Genomic DNA, 18,787 nt, shown 5'->3' on the forward strand with positions numbered 1-18,787 from the left:
CCGTCTCAGGCCAATCAAGACGGCGTGCACATACGCTTATATTATCATAAAAACGTCAGGCCTAACGGGGCGCAAGCTTATCTCGAAAACCGAAAGCTGGCAAGTGCATCCGATCGACATCAATAATTAACTCATGAGGGTGATCAAGCTAGTAATTATATTAGCTTCAAAACGAGAGGCAAAGGCCGCTGTGCCTTCGAACGTTATACCCAATAAGACGAAGAGGCTATTCAAAACTGACCTTGAAAAACCATCGAACTTGTACATTCGCAATATATTTTTTTGTGCGTTTTGCTTCGTTCTGCGGCTGATGCCAATTTCAGTTTTCTAGATAACTCAGGCACCGTGTAATTAAAAGTCGATAACTAACAAATCAGTTGATTTATGTGACTATAATAAATGTGCAACTGCTGCGTCTCTTATTGTTGAGCAATTAAATGGCAGTCATTTTTTTTTATTATATAATAAACTGTGTGCTTCATATATTTCATTTTTTTTTAGAACAAGGGGCTCGTGGCATTTCGTATTCCGGCTACGAGATTGGAAACCTCTTTGGTCTCGATATAGTCCATATGCAGCTTAGGTATGCCTCACCTGCGGAAAATGTTACTTAAGGGACCACATACAAAGCGTACGACCTGCCTAAAAGGCCGGAAGTGTAAGATGTAAGAGTTAACCGCATTCAAGCTCTGAGTAAGCACGTACAGTGGTACGAGGCAAGACCGTGAAATCGGAAGTACAGTGTCGCAGCTTCCTTTTCGTTCTGTTTAGTTCTCCTCCCACCTGCTGTTGTCTTTAATGTATCCAATTGTTCCAGATGCTTCAACGAGTTGACTTGCAAAAGTGTTTGGGTGCAGTTCTTCCGTCTGCGGAGCGTAGGCTCCCATTTCCGCTAAGTCTTCGTATTAGCGTAAATTAGCACGGTCATTGGCTGGCCCTTCCTACTGCGAGGAAGCTGCTTGACTCAGGGGTGTATGGGTCCCCGTAAAGTAAAGGCCTGCTGTGCTAATAAAGCACAACAAAAGTTCAACGACATTAAGATGGCGGGAAAACACTGAGCAACCGTGCAAATGCCTAACGTGGAGAAATGGTGTTTAGTGAAATATTTTGTAACGTCTATTCGTTCTAAAGATAGAATTTTTTTTTTTAGCATAAATGCATAATTTATTATAAAGAAAATACTAGGAAAACGTATTGCTGCCAAAACTGGGTTTCCAGTGTCAGAGGTTGGCAGCGTTGTTTTTAACTTTCGTTTCGTCTCACGTGAGGAACAAACAAAACAAAAAACAAGGAATCGAAGCAAACGTGCAATGTAATACTGTTGTTAAGACCACTGCTCCAGCAGCGCGAGTGAGAGATTCTGCTTTACAAAAACGTTGCATTTAGACCAAGCGGGGATTATGCGACGCATTGCGAATCGAGATACTGATTGTTGGCAGGTTTTTCCCGCCCGGTTCCGCTGTTAGCTCGCGATCTCGTGGCGTTTTCGAGATAAAAGCCTTACCGCACCGCGTGGCGACAGCTTGTGCGGCTTACTCCGAAGTTCTGCCCCCCGATACGAAAGAACAACGAAGATATACATTTCCAATCCAACTGTGAAAAGAGGAAAATCAATTTCAGCTGACTTTGCGAGACGGACATGGTACACATGAGGCTTGGAAGAGGCAAAAGCAAAAGGGCTGACTAGTTCATATTGCTACTACCCCTGGGGTTAGGCACTTTTGCGACGGAGAAGCGAATCATGGCGTCCGATCCGGGTCGCCGTATGAAATAGAAGGGAGCGCTAGTTACCTTACAGCGAACGGCTGGTTTCACATTGCAAATCGTTTCCGCGCAACAGATTGTGTGGCTGAGAAGAAATCGCTAGGTGCTTAATTTATCGTGGGTACTGCCAGTAGTAGCAGTAGTGAAAGCGAACATCATTGATTTCGATCTGGAGAATAACGTGTTTTCAATAACACATTGTTATTAGCGAAGCTGAGTCTGGGTGACGCGATTGTCAAATTGAGAACAAGCAATTAAAATTGATGATTCATTCGCAGATGCTAGTATATATAAGAGGACGGATATTGCTGTCGTTGGCCGTTCAAAAAAACTGTTATATATTATGACTGAGGGTTTCCTGAGTAAAGTATCACATAGACGATTTCATTTATTAAAAATCCTGTGGGGATTCAAATAAAACTAGTGTTGTCAGCTAATCCATTTTATTTTTTTCAAAGGCAAACTCATAAATACTGCCCCGATCAAGTCCTTAACTATTTTATTAAAATTCTTGCTATCTTTTGGGAGACAGCTGTGTCGATTCACATGGCTGGAATCTTGGTTCAAGAAGTTTTGAGTAGGGAATTTTGATTTCAAACATGCTTCTGGCTCAAGACAGCTGTTCTTCTGTGGCAACGACGAGATGAAATCAATGATTGAAGAAGGTCCTTCAATTATCGTTTCTGTTATTCCTGGAGGTTTGGGTATATCAGATTGGAGCATAACCCATAATTTGAGCTTAAGGGGCGAACATTCAAAATTGGAAAGCGGGTGTCTTTTCTGCTCATCGATCAGCACATTCATTGCTTTCCGTTTGTTGTCGCGGAATCAGTTCCAGTGTGTTTTTCCTAATAGGATAGTCACAAGTACCAGGAAGCGGAGTTAGCACGACAACCAAACAACTGGCTAAAAAAATAGTGACCCTGCCTTGCTATGTCTAAATCGAAATAAATACACCTTGGAAGAATTAGTGAGCTCACTGTGTATTATGAGACATCTTAGGGATTCTGCACAGCCGAAAAGAGCGTTAGCTGCGCTGCGTTTTTGGCAAAGTTTGGTTTCTCCAGATATCGAAAACAGGGCTTGAAGGCGACCGGCTTGCGATGGACGAAGGAACACAGAAGACAGCTTTCTTTCCGGGTGACCTGAATGGGTATCTCGTAACTTAGTCCGATACTGCCAGTAAGAATCGTGTTCTGAGCAATCTGTCACCAAGAAAAAAACTGCCATATTCACCAGATTTAGACCTAAGCTTAAAAAGCACTTCGAGACAGTTGAGAAGCTTGAAAAAAAACACAAACGGATCTGAAATTTGTTATCACGATTGAATTTGAAAAGTGCTTCTACGGTTGAATAAAATGGCAGCATACGCATATTGAGTCTGGTGGGATTACTTCAAGAATAGCCATTATGGTTAAGGCTATCGAAATTTGTGAAGAATGGTGCGAAGTCAAACAATCAACCCTTCTGGGGTCCACTCTACAGACACCCACTTTGATAAAGACAAGCTTAGCTATTTCGCTAAATTATATTGCAGAATTATAGGTACAATAAATGGATTGTACAATAAAAACGTACCTTTCTCAATAGGTTCACATTAGCAATAATAATAATGGTTCGTCAGTACACAGCCGTAGTTGCTATGTTGGCTATCCCAGTTCATGACGTGGCTGGCTGCGCATGCACACAACATCCCATAACATAAGCATAACAAAGATAGACGAAATAATACAAAGGATAGTAAAACAGCATCAACACATACGCCTACGACAAAGACAGAGTTGCAGTTACATTTCCTTTTATTGTACTTCTGATTTGGATCGCCGTCGCGCACTCCGTAATTCACATCCTTCGGATCAGGTTCATCACTTATCGGCAGCAGCAATAGTTACTCAGCCCCTGGTCTCGGTACATCTCGTCGACCTATCCCTTTCTCAAGGTTCTTTCGATACGTTGACGAACAGGCCAAACCCCAAAACGACACAAATCCCGTGTTGATTGGCCCGCATACCCCTCTCGCAGTGCCTCAATCTCGTCGATTCGTTTTACCTTTGGTGGGGGTGTGTGGCTCCTGGAAGTTGTCTCGTGTTCGTTCTTTATCGTACAATTTAGATAAATGGCGAATCTTCGAAAATGTTTCGGTCTTTTGCTCGCAACAGCAGAGAACGGAAATGAGGAGACCACTGATGGGATGCGAAGTTAGGTTTGTGTGTAACTTCCTTGTATCTTTCGACGCCGTCTCTTGCCGCCCCTCTCGAAAGCATCACTACGTCGTTGGTTGCAGTTAGGTGATCTACAACGGGCGGTTGCAGCTCCCAGGCCGTGACCGATTTCTCAACCGGCGCCTCGACAGGGACATGCTTCGAGCGCCATTCAGCTGGCATTGCTATAGCTGCTATCCTTGCCATCAGTAGTGTTAGCGAACCTGTTTTAGACTCCACTTTTTTCCCCACTTATTTCTTTTTTTCCTTCTGCTCCTTTTTTTTCCAAAGTGGTATTTGTCCAGCATCTCCTATTGCCCCCCCCCCCTTCCCAACTTCTTTGGTCTGTTCTTCTTTATTTCTCTGTTCTACCGCCCGGCTGCCCGCTTAAAAGAGAGATAAATCCGCGATCTTTGCGAGTTACCCAAAAGCAACGCCAGCATCTCTCCCAGATGTACGGTTCCATCCTGCCAGTAGCTGCTACCGCTAATGCTGAGCCATTCTACCGCTACCGGTCAACTGTTGTATGTGCTTTCTCGCCCTTTAGCTAGAGCTCCTCTTTTAAAAGATCTGACGGCAGTGACCGATACGCTTCTTTCTCGGAGCCCATCCTCCTGCCTTGTTGGTCCCACTCTCATCGTAAGTTTTCAAAAACAACGTCGTCGTAATGGTAGAGCGAAGGCGTGGCAGCTGGAATGGCCGGTATAAGGACAATGTAGAGCGTGATAGGGAAGGGAGATGCCCAAGAAACATGATGACAGGCACAAGTGATCGTTTACAAAAGCTAGGTATCTACCTAGATTTCATATGAATGAGAATCGTTGCTATGGCGTATATTAGATGTAAAACAAACAATAGATATACGCGACGTTACACTGAAGCAAGAGGTTTAAGTTACCGTTGATGTGCTTATTGGTGAAAGTGCGCTATCTGATTTTGTAGTCGCTAAATCGTGACGTGTGTTAGCCAGTTGGTCAATGGACTAATAATTATAAATGTTTGCATATAAAATATATGCACGATTATAAGGTGCATATATTCAGCACCAGGTTTTGTGTTAGTTCTGAACATAATGCAAAAGCTGTGTTAAAAGTCAACGAGGCGTGCACGTGCGTTAAGTATAAGGAATTGTGCAATATGTCTTAAACAGATAGTCTACGTACAGCTGAAGGCTTGGCTAATTCCGTGTTAGCCAGTTTCCGTCAGTGTTCGCTAGGAGTAGCGATTGAACCGGCTAATGGAGTCGATTTGCAAATCGTCTGCGTTTCACGCTTCGACGACCCCTTCACTAAAAACAGTGCAGTCGCCGTAAGAGCTGACATTACCGATTTAAGGACGGGACGAAAGACTGGTCACTGCAGATAAGCGCAAGCGGTCAAGAATCTACTCTTGCGAAAAAATCGAGATTATTTAAAGACGTTTTCTAGAAATGCTTGCTCCAACCAGAAGTGGCGGTACAGTACGTCTAAGGATGTACCATGGCAGGTCTTATCGCAAACGTTTCATATCCCATCTATCGACATATTCGTTTACAAATACTGAAGGGCGTATATTTATCAAACAAGAAATGAGATTCCACCTAATCAGTCACTATTAATAGTGCCATACACGGGGGTAGTCAAAAACGTGAGGCAAACATATCTGTGAGCCATTTCCACATCGTACGTTCATACTTTGATTCTTAGCTTTTCAGTGCATCAGCCTGTATCACGTGGACGATATTTGCTACTCTAGCGAGCAAAGAGTTGTGAATTATATTTATACTGGGTAGAACAAATACAAGACAAATATTTTATGGTGGGCTGTTGTGTTTCCTTTCGCGCAGCTTGAATTCTTCTCATTACACTGCCCGCTAGTCCTGTCCTCTGATCGGGAGCACTCGTTTCAGCGGTCACCTCTTTTAGACCCGTTCTATTCGGCTTTGCTTATAGCGCCTGACCAAGAGGCATGCCACTGCCTAACAATCTGTACCGTTTCATTGCAGAGGCCGTAAGCCGCTGTAGTGAATAAGACTTGTCTCTGTGAGCGGGCTTAGTCGAGAGACTCTCCTATGTATAATGCTAAGAAATAACCGGAAGGCTGAGAGGAAAAAAAGCGTCAAGAAGCAGCCACTTCGCTTCAGCTGTTAGCCCCTGTTCCATGACTTTCACTTTCTATCATGAGAAGCTTTGGAGACGACCGAACTATTTCTTTCCTTTCCGCCCTATTCTAGCTGTTAGCCCTTCAGCCCTGTAGCAGCCATATTACTGACCGAAACCAGCAGCATACTGGTGAGCAGTCATTCAGGTGTAGCGGGAACAAACGGGCAACGGAGACAACTAAGTACAGAACGGTGAGAATGCATAGGGTGACTTTTTTCTGGGCAACCCTCTCTTTAGCAACTCCTTGGAAGGCGGTGGCGGTGATGGCGGATTCCTGTGTATCTCAGAAGGCAGTCCTGTGGGTAGTGATAGTCCTACGTGAGCACCACGGGCCACACACACGCTCATATAGGCACAAAATAACATATTTGGGTACACAGATTATACGCTAGTAGTAGCTACTTAGGGAAGGTCCAGCTTACCAGCAGAGCCTACGAAATGAGCAGGAGAAAAAGCAGAATGTCAACCAGTAATGCTCTCGCCTGCAAGAGTGTTGCGCTCGAAGCTATCGTTCCAGTCTAACTTACATTTCGTGTATCATCGATATCTTTCGTCCCTAAGCTAACTTAATACAATCCAGCTGTCGTTATCGTTGTACCATGAAAGAACATTTGCTCTATTAATTGCAGCCACGGCTTGCCATCTGTCTGTTAGTTTTTTAAGACTGCTGGCCCTCTGTTGTTTCTAATAATAATAATAATAATATAATGCTGACACACTGGCCGGTATGCTTGGAGAATGTGCCCCCTCCTATAGGGTTCGGTGCTATATCGCTGATTATTAGGAATTCCCGGCCGGTCGTATTTACTGGCTTCAACGACTTAGCTTCGCAAAGACCTGCTCAAGATGTTACAAAGCTCGGCGTCTTGCCACCGTCGAAGAGCCTCGCCACAGCGTCCGCCTTCCCGCCTTGACTGCAATGCGAAGCATTTACAATGAGAAACGGGGTGCTTATGGAAGCCAGGTGTTGGAAAAGAGAGGGGGCGAAGTTGTGCGAGTTGTGGGAGCACCTACCCACAAGTCCTTGCTCTCGTTCGTTCAAACTCACCGGCCATCACCCCATCGATGGGAATGGCACGCCCGCTTGGGAGCCCACGATGATACCGGGGTAGAAGTGTCTGATTGCGGTTCAGCCATGAGCAGTGAGATCGACGATATCCCGAGCCACAACTACAGTCCAAGCGGAGAGAGGGCGGCGTCAGGAAAGAGGTAGTCGGTCCTTCCGACTTTGCCTTTTCTTCTAAACTTCTTTTTAATTAGATCACGCGGATTATACGTATATGTCCCGTAATTTTATCTCGTAAAATACCGGCTTCGACAGATCCTTAAATGCAAGTATTTCTAGAGTAAATTTATTTGAAGGCGCGTTAATAACACCAACACCAATTTATTGACTGAGATAGACTTAACGGTATAGTTAATCATTGGAAAGAATATATATATGTATGAAACAGGACCATTGGCATTTGGATATCAATCGGTGTTAACAGGCAACAAGCATTCCTGGTCTTCAGAGATAGGGCCGTGCTAATACCACAATCGTCCTCAGCCACATACCTGCTCGCGTGCCGCATTTATATGCTCAACATATATATGTTGAAGTGTGGCGTCTACAGAAGCATCTGAACAGGCAGAAAGAGAGAAGGACAAACTTTTTTCTGACAAGATCCGGCACGGTTTTTCGACAAGCATTTTTAGCATTGCTGTAACTTCGCCGGCGACGTTTTTATGAGAATCAGCGGTAGATTAGCTTTCAACGAGCAAAGAAAACCAGTGTGCCAGTTGAAGCGAGATACAACTAGTAGGGATTAAGCAGGGTAATTCCTGACACACAACGAGCGAATACATTTAGTGGTGCCGAGTGTGGCTTGGGATGCGGATATGTGTGTGGCGCCATGGTGTCCCCTAGCAGGTACATGCACGGTGATAGTGCGCAGATGACAAATGAGTAGGAAACACAGAAAAATTGCTAATAACTTAGACTTAATACAATATAATGACACGTTCGGCTACTCGGGGTTTGTGTGGACAGTCGATATTCAGCTCAATCATACAGTATGTGTGATTTTTGCGAATCAACCATTCCAGCGTTCAACGAATCAGCTGCGAACATGTTTTACCTTAAAATTACTCATATAGACAATTTGAGTTTTCGAGAGCAGCGGTGAGCAGCATACACGTATATTAAGATGCAATGATTTTATATTTGGGTCATGTCTTGTTCAGTTGTAATAGATACTGACAATTACTGTCGGTTTAGAAGAATTCACGGTCGTGAACTACTTTGGTGGCCCTAGTGCCTGTTATTGTGCCTATTGTCTTTTGTGTGTGCGTGTTTCTGGACAGCTATTTTTTGACTGCCAAGCAATCTGTCTTCGGGTATTACTTTGGGTGCGGGGCGCTTCTTCGGGAAACCTTCATGCGCTCGTTTGCCTGCTAGCACTTCGTCTACCCGTCCACCCTGTCCACCCATAACTATGTATTACTCCTGCCTTCTGTACATACCTCCTGATTTTGGCTGGCCACTGGCTGATGCTTGGTAAGAGCCGCTATCCTTTCTTGCGTGTCGCCGGTTCCCCTGATGGCGACTGGGCGGGGGACAGCTACTATTACAGTTGCCGCTACTGCTGCTCGTACGCTTTACGCTACGTTGGCGGCTCTCATCCTCTTGTACGTCCACTGCAACTGCCAAACAGAGCATTCACTGCACCAAATTCAATAAAGTCCCGCTGTGCTATTTGGGACAGCTCGTGCGGAGTATAAGGGAAGACTGGGTCATTCTGCGCGGTGGCTTGTGAAGCCTTCACAAGTCCGAGCTGCCAGGAAAAAAAGAAGTGAGGGAAGAAGACTTAGGAGAAGTCCATCCACCGGCGCGGCGCCACCACATCAGGCAGTACACCATGGCAAGTAGCTGGCGAGCAAACAAGGGAATTCACTTCCGTTCAGGCCACGTAGTTGAGCAGCCTGGTCATCGCGTTTCCTTACACATGGGAAACCGAAAGCCAAATCGAAGAACTGATGTTCCAGAGGAGGTTGTTTCCGCAGCGAACACGATAGAACGATCATTGTCTTCGTCGTCGTCGTCGCAACTTCCACTGCCCCCGTCTTTTTTTCGTCCTCACTGTTGTGCGGGGAGGGAAACGTGGCCCTGTGGCTCTGTTGAGTAGAAGAGGATTCGGGCGAGCTGGTTACGGCAGAGTGGGGCTGGACATGTTCCGTGGAACCAAAAATACTTCTTTGTTTGGGTATCGAGGGTGATAGAGTGGGGTAAAGGGAACACCGAATTGACAGCCGGCAGTCGCCGGAACGGTGGGGAATTTTGGCGGGTTGCGGCCGGCGAGCTCTTAGGCTCTCCAGAAAAAGAAGAAGAACGGACTCCTGGACAGCAAAGCCGTGGGAATCGCCTCGCTACTAAAGCAACGAGTGGTCTTGGCCATATTGGTCTAGCTGAGGGTCCGGCTTCCAATGGTGCTGGTGATGGTAGTGACTTAGTGAATCCCGGCAGAGATAGTGGTGGTCGTAGTACTAGGTGGCAAAAAGAGCGGACAGAAAGAACGCAAGCTGGATAGAGTGGATGAAAGACAGGGCGAATATGGGCTTGGCTCTCAGCCCACTTCAAGAAAGGCGGCAAGTGCACGAGACATTGAACGAATATTGATCGCGACGCAGAAAAGAATCGGCTGAGGCGCGCAACTGCGCAGTAGTAACTCTGCTGGCCGAGCAGCTGAAAACGCGGAATGGTCCTACAACCAAGCCCTTCCTCGACCAAACTGCTGTTGCTCTCATTGAAAATGTTATACGCGGCCTGCAAGTCAGCGTAGACAGGGCCTCTGCATGTAATAGCTTACTATTTCCGAGATTTAGTCAGCCGGTGGAATTCAATTTGTTATGCAGTAGGACAAATATTTTCTACGACATCGCAAAAAAAAATTACCAAAAATTTGCCAGTTTCTCGACTAATTCCTACGCATCTTAAGGCCCGTAGAATATATCATATTAAATGTAGAAGAAACTGTGTTTTTAGCAACTTCTGTGAAAACTACTCGTTTCTTCTCACAAGGAAGCTCTGCAATTTAAGGGTCTTATATATTTAATGGATTAGCGGATCACCGTAAAAGCAAATTTTGTCTGTTCTGTTGGAAGAGAATTTAAGCGCGAATTCACTACTGTGATAATGATACTAATTAATGATTAGAAAAAACAATCGATAAATGGAGGATTAGAGTGTTTTACAGTGATTTTATAAATACAGTTTGTCTTGTCTCTTTAGTCATATAAAGTATGCAGTATTTAGGTGCCGTTGGCGAGTTGTCAAGCAGAAGTTTTTACGGACTTACAAGAGCCCCGGTCTTGTTAGACCTGTCGTTCCCGTCAAAGCTGTTTTCTTCTTAGCCTACGCATACAAACAGTTAACTGAAGGCGTCGGTTTCTAGCGCCCTTTTCAAGTTGATATAAATAAACGAGTACATGTCAGCTCATCTGATTTTAAAAATTGGTATACTTGTCGAAAAAAGGAAAATATATATATATATATATAGGAAATAATATAGGCGCACGCATATATATATATGCGTGCGCCAGTGGGCGGTTTCAGTATTTAACACTGACGACGAATATTTCACTTCGTTGTCTTACTCTCTGTACCTCGAGGTATGGTTACATCCGGATTCGGACCTGTATTTTTAGCGCGTGATATCTGTTAATCTATTATGATTTGGGTTTGCCTTTACACCATCTTGGAGCAACAGCTGGATGATTGTGCGATGCTGATACATTCTACGTTGCTTAATCTCAATGGTAAGGGATTTAGTTACAAGAATCAGTTTTCCGTTCTTCGTTCACTTCTGTTCACAGAACAAGGCTCGCCCCACTGCAACCTATGGGAAAAGCTGGGTTAATTGGCTGTACGAGACTTCAAAAAGAAAATACGATTTTCTCAAGGCCGCGTTCATAGTGCCAAAATTTCACAGTTGCAAGTCGAACAGCCCGATCCAAGCCCACAAGCACACCTGTAATTCCAGACATTGTTCAAAAAAACAATTGGATGTAACGTGTTTTCTCATGATTTTATTGTAGCAACGCTTACATAGCTCTCACACGTTTTTATAAATTTCGATAAACAAAATCAATATTGTACTGTAATGAACATGCTTTAACCTTGCAGCACCAACCCCTTTACGATAGAACTTTATGTGCGGTTTATCCTATTGACGTATTTTTTATTTTTGAAGAGTTTGTCTACACACATTATTTTTGGGAAAATTTACAATATTTTGGGAGAATTACGTAAATATATACGTACGGTACCATAATTATAAAGTTATGCAAATTAGATGAAAGAAAGTGTCACTGCTAAACTTTGCATCTTTCCAATTGCCGCAGCTAGTACAGCAGCATGGGATGTTGATCCTATCGGATCGCCCGCACCATCCCAGATGCCGCTGCTGCTGGTGTTTGTTGTTTGACCCGAGAAATCTTTATTTATTATGGTTATGGAAGAGCGGCAGAACCATCAGAGCTTTCGGTGTTTGAAGACAGATTTGAACCGAAGCAAGCTTCGGTTATACTCAAGCCCGAGCCTCCTTCGCTGCAAACGGCGTAGGCTGGCTGGCTTGCGTTTGGCCAGCCTAACCGGTTCTTATTGGTGACGGCCAAGTAGAGCGAGTGGTCGATCGACAGTGTCAATAGACTGGCGAGACGAGCCAACGGTGGTGAGCTAAAAGAACGGCGACAAGCAAGGGGTCTTAGCCGAGAAGAAGGACGGACAGACAAGCCGGTGGGTGGAAGTTAGCCACGAAGACAGATGGGGTAAAGTTGAACTTTGCGAAATCTGATTACCTAGCTCTGACGCCACAGCGAGACGACTACGGATACTGCCCTCACCGCTATTGCCGATGCCACTGGCGGCGAGACTCTCACCGCAGCAGCTTTGGATGTGACTGTAGTCGTCGGTACAATACCCTGGTGAAAACGTCGAAATTTCATTGCCTCCGGGTCAGCAGGCATGGTTACAACTTTTCCCTGAGTCCGCACGTATCGAGACACACTGCTTGCTTCGCAGGAATTCTCTTCAATCGGAGATTGAAAGCGTTTAAGTAAACAGAGAACACGCATCAGATGTTTAAACTCTATATTTTCGAAGCACGAGAGAAAAAAGGCGAAGCAAAGAAAGTTATGAGAGAGGGCTGACCGGCAAAAGGGTAGAGGACGGACAACTTGGCTGAAGTGAGCCTCTCTCACTTTCATTCTGCCTAAGATGAATACTATTGAAGGTAATTCTAACGATAATAAAAGCAATCTATCCGTGTAATGCGTTGGCGTTCCCTACGAAAAAGAACTTTTTTTTTGACTTTACGGTGCCCTAGGGAACGCAGCTAGGCGAGCGCAAAATAAAAAAAAAAAACTGCGTTTGTGCCTCTGGTCTTTTGAAGACTTCTGTAGTCTAACACAGAAGGATAAGAATACACGAAGCAGCAGCTCAAGGGAGTTCTAGAGGTAAAAAGGCCACTGAGAATCGCGCGCCTGAGTGTCCCTGCTAGTGGTAAGTAAGAGCGGCAGCAGTGCGTCGTCGGCGGAAACAAGTACCGGAAGTGGTTACGGCAGTTGGTGTTGTCCTACCAAGACACTGCTGTGGCCAGCAGTTGAGTCCGAAAACACATTGACAACGATGTTCGCTCTAACGCTATAGCTAGCTAGCTGGCTGGTTCACAGGAACTAAAAGAAAACTGGCCACTAAATCTGACAGAGATAGCGACGAAAGTCTATACGTTACAGGCCACTAGCATACATCCAGCAATTTTTATTACCAATGTGTATGTATAACACGCCGAAGAAAATTCGCTTTGTGTTTTTTTTTCTCACCTAACGCAGAACAGAATTAATGTGTATCCATAACTCTTATAAGTTGTATTGTAAAATGTGTTCACTTAAATCATTCAACAAAAAAAAAAAACTAAAGTTTTTAAAAACACTCGATGTTATACAATTTTCCTGATATACTTCAAAGTTGATTGCACAATTAGGACATATGGATTTGAAATAGGCTACTGGCTGACTACTAATTACATATAGTACCTATATATATATATAGTTCGAAACAGCTTTTCTTAGATAAAAACTATAGACATTGAATATAATCCCAACCTTCTATTTCAGAATATATCAATGTTTCCTCACGACTTCAAGAAATTTCCGCTAAAAGCTGATGTGAGGCAATATTCATGCACTGATAATGAATTTCAGTTTCTACTTTATGTTTTATAATCATGACCATCTGGGTATTAACATTGATATTTCGCCATTTTCTGTTACCGAGAAAAACCACAACACGCGCATAGCCTACACTACTCCACATTGACCATGCCAGCATTCGGTGCTACTATCATGATGGGTCTTAAGAAGAAACTTTTCGCCGCCCGCTTTTCAACCGCAGTTAAAAGGGGTGCAAGACTTTATCTGCCTTTTATCTTGATAGGCGAAACAGCTTTTCACAAGCTACGCTAGAGGGGCCGGAGGCGAGACATGCCTAAATAAGACTATGTCACACAACAAACGTGAAGTCCTCTTGACATGAAAGCGTTTACATTAACCGCCCCCACTGCTGCTGCCATTACTACAGGTAATATCCTTAGATTTTCAGCCATGAAAGCTCACATGTAAGGGTATAACGCCAACTTAAGGCACGTGACAAAATTGAAGCTTTGCTTGTTCGGTCGGGCTTTATACGATTGAATAAGATATTGTAGGGCTATTGAAATCTTGCTTAGACGGAGTGAGGTAAGTCAACAATATGTCACAGTTTGACAGTCATCATTACATACTGTACTCGCTACAACTAACTGAACGCGTAAGTGCTTGTCTTCTAAAGACAATGAATAATATAAAGATTCGCTTTTTGTTTCAGGTGAGCGTAGTCATACGTGAGACACTGCCGGTGCAAGTACCCATCTTTGTATATGGTTTTCGGTAATGTATTAGATTTTTACTACTATGACAATAAGAATGATCATTCGCAAAAAAAGAAACCGAAAACGGTAGTGGCAATAAAAAATATATGACAAGCTGTAGCGTAGCAATATCATAGACTGGGTTTGTATGTTTGTCACCGTACTTGGTAATAGGATAGGAAATCACGAGTCACAGGTCACCGGCGTTCAATCAATTTTAATATGTATATTTCTGAGTAACGTTTTCTGAGTGCACGCCCCTTGCCAAAATCGGTGTCCTCGTTAAAGTTCTTGCAGTCGCGTTCCAACCTCGACCATACGCCCTATAGATACTATGTTGAGCAAAAACACGCAAACACATGTCTGAGGGACTTTTTGCGACCTAACACGATTCCGGCCATGTCCCAAGTGACCATCGGTGCACGCTCATTTTATTATCCCGCTCTGTTTTCTCTCTCGTTTGATCTATGCCCACCCGCAACCATTAATATTCCGACTAGCACCGTAAAAAAAACGGGAAGGAAATGGTAAACGCTTTTCGCTTTGTTCGCATTGGCTAGACACTAAAGACAAGGCCTTGCACACATAGTGGACCCCATTCACAACACGCTTTCAGGGGAAGCGTGGAATAACCCCTTAAGGGGACGCCAGCTTAACTCGGAGATGGTTCAAGCCACAGGAACGGTCTAGGCGAGGCAGAAAAAAGGGTGTGTGGCGAATTGTAAAGTTTTAGACGAGTCAACGAAGGGAGCGTTTCGTCGGGGTCGACCGAGACTAGAAACTTAAGATTTGCTAGCCGGTTGCGTCGTTCTGCCCACCACACAAGTCGGGCATATCCAGCGGCGGTTGATGCGGAGCTTCTAGGCTGCAGGCAGGCCATAATGGATGGCAGCACGAATCCCCTTCCGGAAAAGTCAGCAAATGACGTGGTTAGTTTAGTATGAGGCGGACTACCAGTCAGCCCAGTCGTTTAGCGACGTTATGAGTGTGATAATTGCTAACAATTTGTCTGCAGGCATCACAGAATGCTGGCACATTTTTGCCCTTCTATTCCTGCGTGCTTGCTTTGAGCGAGCAGCGAGATCTGTGAACAGACCAGCTGGTCGGGCGCTGATGTGAACCGAAACAAGCAACGAATACACAGGCGGCGTTAAAATGGTACCGCTTTAACATTGCGCCTTGTAGACCGTTTTATAACCTATATGTCATATAACACTTCCTGGTGTACATAAGGGCGCGTTTGTACATACAGTACATCGACTAAACATCGGGTTATTTTTTTCTAATTTGACTTTTAAAAGCGCAACATAGTTTACACGAAATGAGTGGGTATTGCAGGAGTGACATACTAAGATACGAAGGATAAGAAAGATAAAAAATGTTTGCGCCCTTTAGATTCCCTTTGGTTTTAAGGTAGTGACGTTTGCAATGAGGCGTAAAAAATGTAAGACCTTGGCTTTAGAACTAGATCTGACAACACGGGCTATTATCTAACTCAGCTAGCCATTAATTGAGTTGATTAGCTTGAAACTATCAAACGAGTAAATCCTAAACTCCTCATTCATTAAGAAGATCCTTAAAGAGCAGAGGAAATTACACTCAAAGAACGCTTCGTAAAGATGGCGCCCGACGACCCTATGAATTGCTTATTTTGTCTACAAAACGAACATAGTAAAATTATCGAATTAAGTATCTCCATTCACCAATGAATGTATTGTTGTAGGGAAAATAAAGGCAACATTATTTTACTTCTCATATTATTTCTCGTAATATCATATTGTTAACGGACTACTGTGGTGAACACAGGCCTTTATCTTCACAGTTTTCGCCGTTAATGATTATTGTATTAGAGCAGCTTTGTTAGCACATTCATATTTACATTGTTTATTATCCGTTATATGTATTAAGTAAAATCAAAAGAGATATTTACATGATTTAGCGTAAATGGCGCTTGAGTTTGACAACTATGATGTCGGTCCTGTGTAGAGAAAAAGAGGTAATTCGCACTATCTAAATGCAATCAATAGGCCGTCTGCTTTAATTGAAGCTTCAATAATGTCCATGTCCTATTTGATAGTGTATAGTATTTTTTTTTTATTATTTTACGTATAGCAGGTACGTTTGTGCTTCACAAGCGCTCTGTATCTAATGTACAATATATTTATTTCTGATTGTATACGCGTCATGATCAGACTACTTGTGGATTGCTTAAATAACCTCTGCCATATTGCGCAATGTACATTTTGATGACAGTTGTATAAAAAACACTTGCCCAGACCGCTGCCACCATGAGACAGTATTTCCAGCTTAATTAGTTATTCTGTAATTTGCAATTGGAACGTGCTATGCTCTTTGCGATCCTTTTGATATTTTGTATAAATAATTACCGAAAGAGAGGATAACTCTATTTGAAAGGAAAAATTTGAGGGGCCAACCCTCAGGTTAGTTTCATACAGCCTAGTTTATGCCTGACCAATAACTAGGATCGGTTTTAGTCCGCGGTGCCGACTTCGCCATTTTCTTATAGCAGTCGACGACGCCAATCGAATATAGGATGTCTTGACTGAGACACATCCAACACCTAGCCAGTCAAGCGACATTTCTTGAGGACAGACCCACCATCGCAACAAAGATAAGCAAGCAAGAACGTTTCCCTCAATGTATTCTTGCTAAGCAATGAAGCTGAAATCCAGAATTTTTCTTGATTTCACAAGCGAGTGTATTTTTGTGTTACAAATACATTTTGTTTGCCTTATTTCATGGATAAGTGCCACTCTGGCTCTGACTTTCTGCTCCTATTAGTCGAACGAGGGCCGGTCTTATAATACCTAATATTTCGTTCCTACGCAACTACTTTGTATCGCATATACAGTGAAGCGAGCTGCGAACGATAGCCAATGCCGAGGCTGCTGTCGCTGCAACCACTGGCACAGCTACTACTATCTAGCAAAGAAAGCAATTCAGTTAGATAACGCCTGAGGCAGCAGGAATGGTGTAGTATAGCTCGTATAGAAAATGCCAGTCGTAACGGATCTGGCCAAGGTATGAAGGGACTTAGGGATCCATTACGAAGAGAGGAATCTTCACCTAGGATCTCTCTTTCCTTTGAAGAACCACCGACCACCTGACTAGGTCTCGGTCCGCGTCGTCTACGACGATGGAGATGACGAGAAAACACAAGCCCAGTCCAGCAAGCAGTCTCAATCAGCTTAGTCTTCTTGCAGTCAGCTGTCTGGTGCCTTGCTGCGAGCTTTAGGAAAGCTAAGGAAGAAATAGGACTCTTCTCTGCAATGAATGAGAAGGAGAATTCTCTGAATAGATGGCGCCAGGGAAAAGCAGTGAGTTGAGCGCGGAAGGCAGTATAGAAAAAAGGATCGGCCTACACTACGGGGTAACCCATAATGACTGGGATTTAGGTCGTAGAGCTGGTGCAACAGCAGGCCGCCATGCGCAAGGCCAAGAAAGAGGACCTTCCTCGGCTTACCACCGAACCGTCGCTACTTCACTGTCTGGCTTTTCTGCTAAACGAATTCGATGGTTCAACAGACGAGCAATAAGAGGCGGACCCGGCAAGTAGTGTACCATGTTCGGCTGGGAACAGTTATCGTTAACAACTGTTGCATTACTCAAATATACATACAAAAAGAAATATACACGCATAGAACACAGAGATGATGCATAAAATACACACACACATGCAAAAAGGACGGAACGCAACACGTGAAACACGGAGATCCGTTTGTTGACAATCAGATACGGTTTGAATCATTTAGTGGCGGTGCGCCGGGGTTCGATTGTGTACCGCTTCGAATCAACAGCCGGCTAGAACGAGAGCAACAATGATGACCTCGATACCGGTACGCGAATCCAGTAGATAATGCGTGCATTGTAATAGGAGCACGATAAGGGACTACATTAATGTAAAGCAAGAAAAAGTTAATACACCAAGTGGTTAGCAGAGAGGCTGTATGTTACGTTGCCCTTACGGAAAGATTGCAAACTGATACTAAATGACTTTTGTTTTCTTTTATAGAGAAAGAAAATGCCAAGTGACTAAGTGTAACGGGGAAGCAAAGCTACGGTCTTTAAGAAAACTGTAGTTTTTTTTAGCATGAACCCGTGTTTTCCCGAATATCTACTTTATGTCCTAATATTCTCTCGTAATGCAAAAAAACCGGAATCCAGATAGTCTGTACCTATATATGTCCGTAGTATAGGATAAAATGTTAGCGACTATCAATCTGGTGATCAATATAAAGGCACCCCAGCCAGGAGTAATACAAACGAAAGTAAATGATTGGGAGGTTACTTCCTTTCTCCTTAGAAGCGGGAGTAACCAATAAAGCCTATTGGCATGGCGAGAAATGCAACTAGACTGGCAGAACTTGCTAGCAGAACCAATAAAGCCATCAACTATCACTGCAGCATTCTGTCACTGAGGGGCTGTCTGTTAATGGTTCTAATGCTAGTTCACCGTAGTCTATTTCTCATTAGGCGGAAGCTAGAAGTCGCTTTCAACATTTTGCGTTTAAAGCAGGAGCACTTTCCGCTATCCCATATCAATACATTTAACGACCGGATTGAGCGTTTTGGCAGCCGTCTTTCCGTTGTTCTTGATGGAAAACTGTGCTCATTATTGTTCACGCGATTTACAATGTCGTTGCCTTTTCAGTGAGACATGTGGCACTGCGTTTGATCGAGGACGTGGCTCCACCGTCAGACTGAATCTTATCAC

The 18,787-nt window shown here is 43.8% G+C and overlaps 1 protein-coding gene and 1 long non-coding RNA gene across 8 annotated transcripts in view; one reads left to right on the plus strand and one right to left on the minus strand.

Moving 5' to 3' along the window:
* Positions 1-18,787, plus strand: part of LOC111248422 (cell adhesion molecule Dscam1-like) — a 134,582-nt gene that overhangs the window by 48,588 nt on the left and 67,207 nt on the right. Inside the window, exons 1-2 of one of the 4 annotated variants that reach the window (XM_022800754.2) lie at positions 13,281-13,724; positions 14,010-14,071. The exons of the other annotated variants lie outside the window; for them this stretch is intronic. Of the exons in view, the coding sequence (XP_022656489.2) occupies positions 14,062-14,071 (10 nt within the window). The 5' untranslated portion in view covers positions 13,281-13,724; positions 14,010-14,061. Of the gene's footprint in view, positions 1-13,280; positions 13,725-14,009; positions 14,072-18,787 lie in introns of those variants that run through there. 4 annotated transcript variants of the gene reach the window in all.
* LOC111248423 (uncharacterized) overlaps positions 1-18,787 on the minus strand; it is a 70,149-nt gene that overhangs the window by 10,651 nt on the left and 40,711 nt on the right. For 3 of the 4 annotated variants that reach the window (XR_015323106.1, XR_015323107.1, XR_015323097.1), the window contains one exon: positions 9,631-11,115. The exons of the other annotated variant lie outside the window; for it this stretch is intronic. This is a non-coding gene — a long non-coding RNA (uncharacterized LOC111248423). Of the gene's footprint in view, positions 1-9,630; positions 11,116-18,787 lie in introns of those variants that run through there. 4 annotated transcript variants of the gene reach the window in all.

Source organism: Varroa destructor, unplaced genomic scaffold (assembly GCF_002443255.2).
Source record: "Varroa destructor unplaced genomic scaffold, Vdes_3.0 BEIS01000003.1, whole genome shotgun sequence".
Lineage (NCBI taxonomy): Eukaryota > Metazoa > Arthropoda > Arachnida > Mesostigmata > Varroidae > Varroa > Varroa destructor.